Here is a 14,468-nt window from a genome sequence, read left to right on the forward strand (position 1 = left end):
GGGCCGTTCAAATGCACAGAATACTATCGCCATGAATATAACTATATTGTATTAAGTAGAACACGTCAGTCGTAAAACAAACCTGAGCGCTTTTTAAATGGAACAAAAAATTATCAAACGTTACTTGGTTTAAAATAGTTGCCGAAACACTGTAAACTTAAAGTTCCGAAACGCAAATGTGACATCCGTGTCGTATGTCTCAACGAAACAACAATTTCGTCTGTGTTGCATTTTTCGACACCCTGAAACCTGTGTATTCTGTGTATGTACACCTAACAAGATCATCGTTAAAAAATAATAAAAAATAGTGTTGCTGGCAATTGCATGTCCCTTCGCACAATATAACATAATATTAAGAGAAAAAACATGGAAATTAACATAATAAATTTATTGACAATGTCATTTATACAACATGTAACAATATCTATTCAAGGCAAAATGTCAACAGGTGTAAATTATAAGGAAAATACATGGTATTACAAATAACATGATATTCAACGAGTTGATAGGTTCATACGTGCACATGAATGAACATGACAACATCATGCAGAAGAGTTTCAAGAAGTACAAGTCACCATATCCTTTCCGACACAGAATATGTGAGACAAAGAGCATTTGCAAATGTAGCAACCCGCACTCTGCAGCCAGTGAATCCCTTATCACCCCTGAAAAGTTTGAAAACTATCGGCACAGTTAGACTAAAACTGGTGAACTAGTTTCACCACAGATGATATTCTGCAATATAAGGTAATTCCCTAATTCGTCCCAAACTCGACGATGCAAAATCCGTTCTGTAACGTATCCGTGTTTAAATCTAAGTATTACTTGATATCGTACTGGCTGTAAAAAGTATGTTAAGATATTGTTACATGTGTCCCAACTCACTCACTCACTCACATAATCTTAAAACACTGGATGAATATACTTCTGATAAGAGATATGTATGTGGACTTTAGGCATGTATGAAGTAGACGTGATAAAGACATATTCTGCTGATATGTTCGACTGTGCATATATACATATTGTAGAATATTTCAACAATATTCTTACCCATGAGTAGTTTAATTAATTACATGTATATCTGAAACACACTCAGTAACTGTCCAGTTGTGCTGGTATTGGCACACGGCCTGCGATACGATACATCACGATACTAAAATTGTAGTCACGACGATATATTACCAAAGTATCGCGCGATACGATACCAAACCCGATATAAGGGTGACAATACGATACGTATCACGATACTAAAATCTTTAATTCTGACACCAACTTTAAGACACCCTAAGATCAAACAAAACGAACTTCAAAGTATTTCGTGAAATTCGGCCAGCGTTTTTCATTATTCATTCGGAAACGAAATTTATATTCGAAATGAGGTTTATATATGGACTTGATGAATATTAATAACATGTGAGCGCTATGTATGAAATAGTTCTCCACGCAGGAATTTCCGAGAAAACGTTTACTAGTGAAGTAAAATTAAGTAAACAATGAATCGCCACACTAGTGTACAGAGGCAATACCATTACAAGAGTGAGTGAGTGAGTGAGTTCAGTTTTACGCCGCACTCAGCAATATTCCAGCTATATGGCGGCGGTCTGTAAATAATCGAGTCTGGACCAGACAATCCAGTGATCAACAACATGAGCATCAATCTGCGCAATTGGGAACCGATGACATGTGTCAACCAAGTCAGCAAGCCTGACCACCCGATCCCGTTAGTCGCCTCATACGACAAGCTGAGTCGCCTTTTATGGCAAGCATGGGTTGCTGAAGGCCTATTCTACCCCGGGACCTTCACGGGTCACCATTACAAGAAAATAGGTCAACAACTAGTATGTAACAAATAACGCTTACTTTACAAACAGCGCAGACATTTACACACTGTGATATTCCGATATCATAGAAAAGAGAATCACATTCAAGAACAAATACAGGAATAAAGCGACATCGTACAAAATACATACACTATTGCGTGTATGTAAAACAAAAACTTCCACTGGTAAACATATGCACCTCATTTAAAGATATAAGGGGTCCTGTAATGGTTAAAGCATCTGCTCCTAGCGCACATGACTCGGGTTCGATTCCCCACCTGTGTACAATGTGTGGAGCCTATTTCTGGTGTTCTTGCTGGAATATTGCTGGAATAGTGCTGGCATAGTGCTGGAAGTAGCGTAAAAGCGTACATACCCATTCACTGAAGATGTATACGTTAAAGGTGGAGATTAGCATCCTCCAAATATTCGAAACGAAAGAGTTATCACAATTCGAGTTAGTAACACAAAAAGGAAGCAAAACCAGTAGAAATCAATCACCTGAATAACTGTTATGTGTTATCCTTTAAAGTGTGTATATAATCGCAACTGGTGTTCAGTTTGATTAAAAACTGACGTGGGGCAGGAAACGCAAACTAGTTCACGTTAACAGGTGCGCTAGTCACTTGCGTCATGACAAGCTCGTTCCATCACTATCAGCATCAACAACTTTGGGGATTGTCGAGTGACTGGTGTAGGTTGTCAGGTTGGTGCCATTAGAAGAAACGGTTTGCTTGGGTGTGGTGGAGTGGTAGGTGGGGCAAGTTTGACTTGAGTGATCCGTGCAACAGGCTTGTTTAGGAATCGTGGTGTGGCTTATTAGCGGTTCATCCAATACAGCATACCGTAGGTCAATCTCAGAAAACGTCTCTGTGTATGGGTAGTGGTCGGCTCTGTTCTCGTTGCTAGTTTCTGTAGCTGGCTGGCAAATTGGTCCAAGTGAGTGAGTTAAAGGGGCTGTAAAATTCACAAAGTAAACGTAACAGACCTAGAACCATATATACTCAATACAGATGATGCAAGTCTAGAATGTGTACCAAGTCTAGATTATCACAGTTTCATTTTTTTCTGTAATTTAGGTATATTTCAGAGACTAGATGTGAGTTTATAGAACATACATTTTCTTCTTTAATTGCTTCTGAACACTGAGTTAAAAAAGTAAAGTGAAATTTAATAAAGTATCCGGAACGCTTTTCACTATCATATGCATATTATGACACAGCGAAAAACAAACTAACAAGAGCCAAACTTTCGGATTCAGAAAGTCACATTGTTTGATCAGTTACAATTGAATGATTACTATCCATTGATTTTCGTGATATTGGGTATTTGATTGACGCGTCCTCGGAAACGCTGAACAATTTCACAATATCATCGCTCTTACGTGTGACTACGTTAACATCAAACGTTAAGTCAGTACCGACTGACTGGATCAGCCATAAACGTGTGCTCTCACAACACATTTGTTCAGGTCTTACATTCACACTGGATATGGTACCTTGCAGGCCTTGGCACAATTAGAGCAGGTCAGTTTAAGGTTCGAATCCACGATCAAACGTTTTCGTACTTCCCCAAGTTTGACAGAAACAACTACTACTCACTTTTGGAATTGGCAGATTCGCAGATGCCCTCTTCCTGGGAGCACTGCACCGAGGTTTTCTCCTCATCGTATGTACACAGTCCCCCCAGGAACTGCCAAATCTCATTCCGTTTCCAAACCACAGTGCCAATTGCAATGCATAGGACTAACACTATCACAAATATAATCAATAAAGTCAAGGTAGCGTCTCCTTTGGATTCATCAGAACTCTTATCCTTTGTCGACTTCTCTTTTGGGGAACTGGTCGGAAGTCCCATCCTGGCATAGTAATCTGTTAACAGGTAAAAATCTGTAAACAGACTATTTACATCAGATAACACTTAAAACAATCTATTAGTCGATTAAAGAAATAGGCAGCGCCTGTGGCGGATTTTCACGTAATACTCGATAACAGAGAACAGCATCTGACCTCATTAATATCTATAAGATATTAAATGCTTGTTTCATAGGACATTGTTTTACGTATAAATATGAAGTGATAGGTACCATGGGCGAGTGAGTTTAGTTTTAGCAATATTCCAGCTGATCACCCGATCCCGTTTGTCGCCTCTTACGACAACCCCAGTGGCTATTATGGCAAGCATGGGTTGCTGAAGGCCTTATTCTACCCCGGGACCTTCACGGATCGATAGGTACCGCGGCATACTACCTGGACATTTCTCCCTACAACGCTCTGTAGTTCCTTGGTATTCGTGGTGGTCACACAGGTGGTCACACGGCGTACATCGGTGTATGGCGGTGTCGTAGTAGTTGAAGTCGTCACAGTCATATTCATCGCGTTTATATCTGCCGTTTCTATGTTGACGTAAGTGATGGGAATTCTGACGTAAACTGGCTGCATCTCTTTCTGGCAAATGAATGAATGAAAGAAAGATGGAATGAATGAATTGTAATTTAGTGATGCGAGTCAAATAGATCATGTGTATTCATATTCAAGAATTAGCTTGTCGACAAACATAGACTCTGCACATACATTCAACTACAATCTGTTTTGTTAAGACGAGGAGCAGTTCAAGCTTATTCACAGGCCTCGTATAAAGTCAATATAGACATAAATTCAGTGCTTTAGTTGTCTTCACCATTTGCCATCGATCGCGATAAACACGTATGCACAATTTTTAGACGCGGAAGTTTCAGGTGTGTCAGGAGGACATCGTTGTGTCACTATGCGTATACATTTCCTGTGTACTTTGTACCCGTGATGCTGTGAAGGAACTATATACGCTAATTGGGGAGTGGGTGTGGGTGGTGTGGCTGATGTTTGGTGGTTGACAAGGACTGTCTTGTGTCTATTCTACAACAGGTGAATGGAAAGTTTTCAGAACGAGTGTAATAAACACACGCATTGTTTATGACTATGGAAAGTAGAAAGGGTGTTTGGACCATTTAAATGCATGCAATAAGGAACGAATAATGAGAGAGTATGGTTTTATGCCACCTTCTAGAAATATCATGGCGGGTGGCATCTCATTGTACCCATGTGTGTGTGTGTGTGTGTGTGTGTGAGAGAGAGAGAGAGAGACAGAGACAGAGACAAAGAGACAGAGAGATCAGAGATCAGAAGAAGTAAGTCAAGTCAGACGAAACTTAATATTACAAGTACTTACTCCTGCATGATTCTGGACACTCCCTTTCATCCCCCTGTGGGCATAGTTCCATGCAAGGAATACAGTCGTGCAGGTCAACACTCCAAACGGACGAGTCCGGACACTGTCGTAGTGTCAGTGACACTACTTGACCACACACACTTAGTAGTACAAGTACTATTATATCCATTCATCTGTTGCCTTACTAGGAGAGATCTACGCGACACGCTACTGATCTCAATAATACGAGTGAGGAGTGCTCGATGATTGACCTCACATCTTAACCATGCGTTGCCATGAATGAACAGCTAATCACGTGACCTGACAATGCAGCTGAACCGCACGGCGCGTTGAATGTGCGTTACGGGCATAATGCGCAGTTTCAGTGGTATAGCCTGCTGCATTATCTTAAAGTACATTAGTGACTGACTAACAATAGTAAAGGGTATACCACATTCATAGTAAATGATACATCCAATCTGCAGTGAATGATATACTATATGTGTTGTAACTGAAATACTCAATCTACAGTAAATACTCAATCTACAGTCTACACTAAATGGCATACTCAGTCTACAGTAAATGACATACTCAGTCTACAGTAAATGACATACTCAGCCTACAGTAAATGACATACTCAGTCTATAGTAAATGATCTACACTAAATGACATACTCAGTCTACAGTAAAGGATTTACTCAGTCTTTTTTCATTGTGTTTGTCTGTCTTTTTTCAATACTATTTACATTAACTGTTATCAAACACATTTTGAGCTTATGAGTTCTAAATTGTGTATAACTGAATAACACCACAAATTTGTAAATTGGAATCATCTGAGTTAATGTAATATTATATATATATTGTATATGCACATACATATACGCATACACACCCAGTTACATATGCTTGTACATACACATACACATACACATACGCACACATGTACATATATACGTACATGTACATATATACATACATGTACACATACACATACACATACACACACATGTACATATATACATACATGTACATATAAACATACATGTACACATACACATACACATACACACACATGTACATATGTACATACATGTACACATACACATACACATACACACATGTACATATATACATACATGTACATATATACATACATGTACACATACACATACACACACATGTACATATATACATACATGTACATATAAACATACATGTACACATACACATACACACACATGTACATATATACATACATGTACATATAAACATACATGTACACATACACATACACATACACACACATGTACATATGTACATACATGTACACATACACATACACATACACACATGTACATATATACATACATGTACATATATACATACATGTACACATACACATACACATACACACACATGTACATATATACATACATGTACACATACACATACACACACATGTACATATAAACAAACATGTACACATACACATACACATACACACACATGTACATATGTACATACATGTACACATACACATACACATACACACATGTACATATATACATACATGTACATATATACATACATGTACACATACACATACACACACATGTACATATAAACATACATGTACACATACACATACACACACATGTACATATATACATACATGTACACATACACATACACACACATGTACATATATACATACATGTACACATACACATACACATACACACACATGTACATATATACATACATGTACATATAAACATACATGTACACATACACATACACACACATGTACATATATACATACATGTACACATACACATACACACACATGTACATATATACATACATGTACATATAAACATACATGTACACATACACATACACATACACACACATGTACATATGTACATACATGTACACATACACATACACATACACACACATGTACATATATACATACATGTACATATATGCATACATGTACACATACACATACACACACATGTACATATATACATACATGTACACATACACATACACACACATGTACATATATACATACATGTACACATACACATACACATACACACACATGTACATATATACATACATGTACATATATACATACATGTACACATACACATACACATACATATGCTTGTACATACACATACACATACGCATACACATCCAGTTACATATGCTTGTACATACACATACACATACGCATACACATCCAGTTACATATGCATGTACATACACATACACATACACATACATACACACATGCACACACATACATGCACATATATATACATATACATGTACATATATACATACACACATATACATATACACATAAACACTCATACAATTACATATACATATACACACATATACATATACATATACCTTGTAATGTCTGTGTTCTTTGTGGCCCTATTTTAAAATTTTCATACTTACAATGAGCAACTTTTGTTATCATTCGAGCTATATAACATGTAAATATATTCATTAGTGGGCCTTCTTTGAAACGGACAAAACTATGATACCTACCTATGTTATTGCAAACATAATCTTCACATTTACATTTACACCCCAAACACTGAAATGCATCAAGGGGTATAGATCCCGACATATCTCTTTTAGAAGTAGAAAAAATTAACTATCTTCACCAATCTTAACTGACGACGATCACTGGATCTGCCACGAAGGTTCCGTATCCTCCTCAAACATAGGTGTTGCATGATAGCTATATAGTTCTGTCACTTGTACAACCCAGTCAAGGATTGACCTACCTCCGAATCTTCACATTCAGGACACCTTAACAGTAAAGACATCATGTCCTGTTTCCCCACCTAGGCAGGAGGAGCTTGAGTGAACAATCACAGGTATATCCCCAACCTCCACACGTCGACTTTTCTGTCCCCGAGAGTGCCAAGGAGCATGACAAGACAGGAATGTGTGGTCTTGTGAGTTGATTTGTCATAGACAGAGATGTATTTCTGGAATCAATGTTAACTTGTTGTTCACCGGTCTCTAGGTAGTTAAACATGAGTGATGCGATGTTATTTTTGGTACACAGATCACACGGCATCACATGCAGAGTAACTGTTTCACTGTACGCAATTGTAAGGTCCACTGATGACAATCATGAAATCACCTGTACAGCCATTCTTAGATGTGTATTCACACATCCAGAGTATCTGTTTCACACTAGCTATCTGCTAGATCAAAGGGTGAGAAAAAAACACCTGTACAGCCACTTCTGAGATGTGTTATCACAGATCCAGACTATCTGTTTCACCCTACCTACCTGCTAGATCAAATGATGATAATCATTTAAAAAAACCACATGTACAGGCACTTCTGAGATGTGTTATCACAGATCCAGACTATCTGTTTCACCCTACCTACCTACTAGATCAAATAATGATAATCATTAAAAAAACCACATGTACAGGCACTTCTGAGATGTGTTATCACAGATCCAGAATATCTGTTTCACACTACCTACCTGCTAGATCAAAGGATGACAATTATGAAACTACTTGTACAACCATTTCCAATTAAGATGTAACATAGCAGTTGCAGTGTAACTGTTTGATGTACATACCAGCATCGTCTAATGACGAGGCTACAAGTGGGATTACTCTTAAACTGATTTCTAGTTCCCTGTTGTCATTTCCCTGTTGGTGGTAAATCTGGTGTTTCGTCATTAACCCCTGCTTCTGACTCAGACTCTAGCACATTGTAACCCAAAACTCACTGTGTTCTGTAATCTGATTGGTTGAAAAACATGATCAAATGGTATTTGATTCCCGGAAACTACATGTATTCGCACGTCGGTTTCAGATGTATTCCCGTGCTGCAAATACTCAATAAAACTCAATAACACTTGCCAACACATGATGTTTATCTCCTAAGTCATATGGTGTTAGTAACAGAACATGCCTCACATTACACTTGTCAATAGACAAAAATTTACGAGTGACTAAGAAAGACGGATTATTTTTCATTCACGTTCGTAACTGACGAGAGCCTTGACAAAAGGAATTTACTAGGGACACAAAAGCCGTCTTTCCTCTCCATTGGTAATTTGCTGTTTTTGTTACCTTTATTAGTCAACTAACACACGAAACGCAAAAGATAATTAAATTCATCCTTTAAGTGAAAGACGAAGATGCATTTTGTGAATCCCGTCGGACTTGTTATAAATGATACAGGAGATCTAAAATGTAATCAGATATTTTTACTTCAAGATGTTCACCATGATTATATCAGGGTAGGTTTAAGCCATTAATACAGAGGTGCAGTGCTGAAAATTATCGATTTCAACAGCGTCAACCCCAAGTTATGGTACAAAATTATTCTGTATGAGGTGAAGACTATTCAACGAGAAATTTCAGTGCGAACAAATGTTGTCTTTTCAAAAACAAGGGTAACAAATACATAGCACTGGGAGCTTGATGCAGGCAGTGTTTCTGAAGCAAGAGTTTGCGGAATAAACTATGAGTTACTTCTCTGATTGGCATTCTAGAAGTTGAGTAGATGAAGAATGAGGACTATGATTCATGGATATATAACTTCTTTTATTCAGTGAGTGCGACGTTTCGACATAGATACTAATGTCGTTGTCAAGAAGTGGTGAGTTACTGTTCACAAAACGACACAAAATGGTTTCAAAACAAAACAAAACAAAAAAACCCGATCTGTGTTTCCTGCGTTGCATCGAATGATGTCTTTTGGCTTCTTTTCATCGGCAAACAATATACTTGTTTGTTCTAAATCCGCTGCCGTAAATGGTACCGGAAAATGGATTGTGTACCATATAATATGCAGTGTTTTTTTAACTAGATGGCATGATCACACCATATGTTGTACCGATGAAGACAGATGGACACAATATTCACGTTACAAGCAGCCATAGTGAGTATGTTCATGGAAATAGGCCAACTGACTCACTGAACTGGGTCAGTCGGTGCACTGGAACTTTGTGGCGATTGGAGAGTTAATTGAATGAATGTTTTTTTTTTCATTTTCATTCCCAGTACATGTAACTGGTATTCGATTTTCGGGAAAGACCGTAAGTTTTATGTGAGAGACAATAGGAGATAGTTGCACTGTAAGTAAAGGCATAAGTCTATGTAATGCTAGTCTGTTGTGTATGTAAATTTCCACTGGAACCGTTAAATGTCCTGCGTATATGTCTCAAAAAATGATGTTTCCCCATCAAACGTTTTCTGATACAATTTAGTCAGATAACTTTCAGATTGACTTCGAAAGTGAACGTGGTTTAGCGTTAGGTGGGACAGGAGGATGGGTTCTACATCCAGTGAATGAGTGAGTTAGTATGGATCAAAGCCGGTGTCAGAAACAGTCTATATGTATACGCATAATCAACGATCCGCACAATCAGGTCTCATTGACCCCGCCGTCAGTTGAGAATATGGATCCTCTTCTGCCCCGGGTCCCTTGGGAATCAGCACTGACAGTGTCCCGCCATCACAGTGCTTCTGGCACTCACTTTCTCGATTTCTGAAAGAACACGTTTAAATATATTATATATATTTAGAAACAAAATAAATATATATTTAGAAACAAAATACATGCGCATGACTTCTGTCTTTAGGCACCCTTAGCTAACGTACATGCATTAAAAATTGAGACTTTGCATAATACACTCAAGTAAAATATATTTTCAATACAGATAAATCCGTCAAAGTTGTTTCGGTTCATCCGGGTTCTCCTCCAGTGTCAATCACCAGATTGGAAGGTTCTAAACCAAATGCACTAGGAAAAATAGGGAGTCGAACACCTTTGTACATCAGACGCAGTGCGGCATAACATTAGTGAGATCCGCATATTTGCCTTGTATTTTCGTAATTCCCAGAACAGTAATATCAAGTGGAGAGATACAAATGTTTTCACTAGATTCAGAATTATGAAATGATTTCACCTCGTACACTTTCTGTGTTGCACAATGGTCAGGTCTGTGAGTCAGAACAGGAAGCATTGTTCAGATCGACCGAGACCATCACGCCTCAAAATCTACATGCTTGAACCACTGGGAGTCACCTGACAGGCTGTTAGCCACCCTCATTAAATTCACTGTATAATATTTCATATGTACATTTGTTCCCTGAACTGCCTAAGAGGGCTCTCAGAATTACCACCTTACCTTCCAGAACCGCCAATAAGGTCTTTGATATTCTCAGTGATTCCAAATAGTAAATGCTGTGGTGATGAATCATATATATTCCCATTACTTATTAACCCATATCTTTCTTAATGGACACATGTCATAAATAACTGGACAACTGAGTAACGGTTACTATATGCTATGTGGTAATCAAACCCTACCTCTGGTCCTGTTGCACTCCAAGCAAAGTGCTCTTCGTTTACAGCAGTAGCGAGACGGACATCTTTCAGACATTAGAAGTACGGCCGATATACAGCACATAATCAACAGCATCATTAACGAACACGCCATGTACTTGGTAACTGGAATTTATGGTACAATTATAAGTAACTAGGATACACAGTCAACTGACTGAAAGAGTAGAGGAATGATTTTAACGATTTTACTCCGCTTTTAATCTCTCGTGTCTACATTCATCCATATGTGGTTCAGTTGTTTGGTGTTTTCCTTATGAATCATGAACACATACTTGTCATACAACAGCGTGTAGAAGACATGTCTTGTGTCCATGAACATGGTCAGGTATACATATTTCAGAAAGGCGGTTGAAACCCTTTTTTTCAACCCATAATTCTGTGAACAAATAGGGATAGATACCAGGTGGCAGTCTTTCAGCCATACTGTGGCTAAAGCGACTGTGTTGCGTCAGAGTATGTCGACAGACGAAGTCCGGTTTGGTCGCAGACATGATTATGATGATTATTATGTCACTATGTAAAACCAGCTTCCAAGCACATGTTTACATCAGACTGGTTCCCTTGGTGTGTTGCGCTACCCTTTTCAGATACGATGACGAAAACACTCAGAACTGTCAGTGAAATGCTAAAAGTTATTTTATGGAAATCAGAGTGTGTACATGCACATACGTCTTACACAGTAACACTCCGTCAATTCCTAAGACCCACACATCAGGAGGCTCAGGTTTCGGCGAGGTCCCAAGTCAAATATTCGGTATCGACGATATTATCTGCCGAATTAATAAATAGAATTACTTCCAATTTATTGTCAGATTACCTTGAATGTCGACCAGTGTGTGTCGTAACCGGTCCTCAGTTGAGTCGGATGTGTTCACTGACGACGTGTTGTTGCCATGAGATACTTTTTTCACTGCCAGGGACGTCTTTGTGATTTCTGTGTCCTCAACTACAAACACAAACACTATCTGTTACCTTATTACCTCTGAAGAACCAAACATTCTGCTAAAACTGGTAAACAGGCAGAGAGCACAGTGCGGACAGTGGAGTCATCCCACACATGACATCCTTACCTTGCCTGCTTGCTGACGGGTTTGGTCATGTGGACAAGGCGTCCAACTTTGGACCAAAAGGTCAGTGGTTCGAATTCCAGCTCGCGGCTGGGAAACTTTGAGGTCGGCACCCATTGTATTGAAAGACATCAACAAACGATTGTTACAATAACGATATGTTGATAGTCACCATATATCCTGAAATATTGATAATGTGATGTGATGTTAACTCACTCACTCCAAAACTGTCTTGTATTTTGAGTTATCCCACGATTATTGAATAAACATACCATATTCCACGTTCATAACGAATGTCATGTTACTATCAATATACACATCCAGTATGTTAGTCTCTTCACCTATAAAATACATGTGATAATATAGTGGTGGATGTGTTTTAATGAACACGGTTATGATTGCACTTTTAATTTAAGATCCATGTTAGGATGTTGGATGCCGTGAGACCTCTCACCGGGACACAGTCTTCGACATGTACTCTCAGTTTTTCTGACCGTAGCCTGGTGGCATAGTTCTGCACAGCTTTCACATCTGTTGGAGTCACTGCTGTAGTAGGAGTCTCGGGGACAGTCTGGAACATTTTATGTCATAATCCATACCATTATGAAAAATAATAGCAAAACAATAGTGAAACTTTGGACCGACGGAATGATAAGGAATCAGAACAACTGTCCATAAAAATGTGTCAATATTTTATTGAGCTCCGATTGTCAAATTATGGATTGATTTTCATTCAAAAGCAACGCAAATACGTAACAGTTATTAAATATGATTACAGTTATTATGAGGTCTGTGGTGGTGAACAGTGATGTATCTGTTATTTCGTCACTCTCCAAATGATTAAGAGTTCCACACGCTAGCACTGCTTACAGATACGTAATGTAGTCTGGTGAAGCCTTGCTTCCTTGCAAACACCACAGCTCATATTAATATAACAATGACTACATGTAACTTGGCATTTTAAAATCTGGACAGAACAAAACTGACAAACTTTATGAATATTATGAACAACTTCTTTATTACAAGGGTGCGACGTTTCGATGCAGATTCTTGTACAGTTGTCAAGCAGGAATGACCTGCAAGAATCAGTCACACATATAGCTTCTCAAGTTAGAGACTACGCGTTACTGCGTAACTACGGTTTCCGGATTTACAAATTTATTCTTGAAAGTACGTGATTACCTTTAATACATGCTATTCTCTCCAGAACAGACAGAAGAATTAAAACCGTGGTATGAAGCACCATTTTCTTCGTGGTTTTATTTTCGGTTTCTCAATGAAAATTCTATTTTCGCTCATAACGTCAACTATTCATACATATAAATGTCATGTGCCATAATGCGCATACTACACTCCAGATCCTTGGGAATAATTAAGGTACAGAATAAATTATGATGGCATCATGACATTTTCTGTTGGTACTCTTCTTTATTTCTCTGTGTCTGTTGTTACAGCCACGTATAATGTGCATTCCAACATGGACGACAGTGTCTTCCTGCACTGTAAATCACTTGATCAATGCATGGTGAAATATTTACACGAGTAAATTTCCATTCCACCCGAGCCATTATGAAACCGCCAGTACTTTTTACCTTACCGTGGAAATTTCCATCAAAACAAACCCTGCGGGCCCGAAACATGTATGCCTAACACATCGAAGGGGAATCCCCTACAAAGTAGTTACGCAATGGCCTCGTTATCCGAATCTTGTTATTGTATTGTATTGTACTGTATTGTATTGTTATGTAGTTTACCGAAGTATTCTGGTTCACTGACTAGATTTGGAATATTTTAATGAGGGGGGTACGCCTTTTCGCGGACTCATCGGATAGTCTGGTCCAGACTCGACAACATCCTACAGCTGTAAAACTTCTCACAAAACATATCCTCATTATACAAAGATTGTTAGTCGACTGTGGTCGACATTTCTTCTGTATGTGGAAAGGGTTTTGTGGATTCTACTTACAGCTCACGAGGAA

At 38.4% G+C, this 14,468-nt stretch overlaps 2 protein-coding genes across 3 annotated transcripts; both read right to left on the minus strand.

Moving 5' to 3' along the window:
• Positions 1–375: 375 nt before the first annotated feature.
• LOC137284135 (uncharacterized) lies at positions 376–5,324 on the minus strand. Its single transcript, XM_067815820.1, has 4 exons — positions 5,028–5,324; positions 4,070–4,267; positions 3,422–3,691; positions 376–2,777 (listed from the first exon to the last, which is right to left on the minus strand). The coding sequence occupies exons 1-4, from the start codon at positions 5,194–5,196 to the stop codon at positions 2,452–2,454; spliced, it is 963 nt and encodes a 320-aa protein (XP_067671921.1). The 5' UTR covers positions 5,197–5,324; the 3' UTR covers positions 376–2,451.
• Positions 5,325–9,594: 4,270 nt separating this feature from the next.
• Positions 9,595–13,975, minus strand: LOC137284179 (uncharacterized). 2 transcript variants are annotated; one of them, XM_067815900.1, is made up of 5 exons: positions 13,672–13,975; positions 12,944–13,060; positions 12,240–12,368; positions 11,382–11,527; positions 9,595–10,561 (listed from the first exon to the last, which is right to left on the minus strand). In XM_067815900.1, the coding sequence occupies exons 1-5, from the start codon at positions 13,733–13,735 to the stop codon at positions 10,547–10,549; spliced, it is 471 nt and encodes a 156-aa protein (XP_067672001.1). In that variant the 5' UTR covers positions 13,736–13,975; the 3' UTR covers positions 9,595–10,546. The 2 variants fall into 2 exon arrangements, with proteins under 2 accessions (XP_067672001.1, XP_067672000.1); XM_067815899.1 differs by having other exon boundaries at positions 11,387–11,527; positions 13,672–13,761.
• Between the last annotated feature and the right edge of the window lie 493 nt (positions 13,976–14,468).

The sequence above is a fragment of the Haliotis asinina genome, chromosome 5 (assembly GCF_037392515.1).
Source record: "Haliotis asinina isolate JCU_RB_2024 chromosome 5, JCU_Hal_asi_v2, whole genome shotgun sequence".
Lineage (NCBI taxonomy): Eukaryota > Metazoa > Mollusca > Gastropoda > Lepetellida > Haliotidae > Haliotis > Haliotis asinina.

What these genes read in the sequence shown, in the direction of transcription:
- LOC137284135 (XM_067815820.1), bottom strand. Translation starts at nt 5,196, where the DNA reads ATGGATATAATAGTACTTGTACTACTAAGTGTGTGTGGTCAAGTAGTG. An exon ending in GTGTCCAGAATCATGCAGGA is followed by an intron (nt 4,268 to 5,027) that starts GTAAGTACTTGT and finishes TTCATTTGCCAG; the next exon opens with AAAGAGATGCAGCCAGTTTA. An exon ending in TTGTAGGGAGAAATGTCCAG is followed by an intron (nt 3,692 to 4,069) that starts GTAGTATGCCGC and finishes ACCTGTTAACAG; the next exon opens with ATTACTATGCCAGGATGGGA.
- LOC137284179 (XM_067815899.1), bottom strand. Translation starts at nt 13,735, where the DNA reads ATGGTGCTTCATACCACGGTTTTAATTCTTCTGTCTGTTCTGGAGAGA. An exon ending in GAGAATAGCATGTATTAAAG is followed by an intron (nt 13,061 to 13,671) that starts GTAATCACGTAC and finishes AAAATGTTCCAG; the next exon opens with ACTGTCCCCGAGACTCCTAC. An exon ending in GGAGTGCAACAGGACCAGAG is followed by an intron (nt 10,562 to 11,386) that starts GTAGGGTTTGAT and finishes GTGTTCTTTCAG; the next exon opens with AAATCGAGAAAGTGAGTGCC.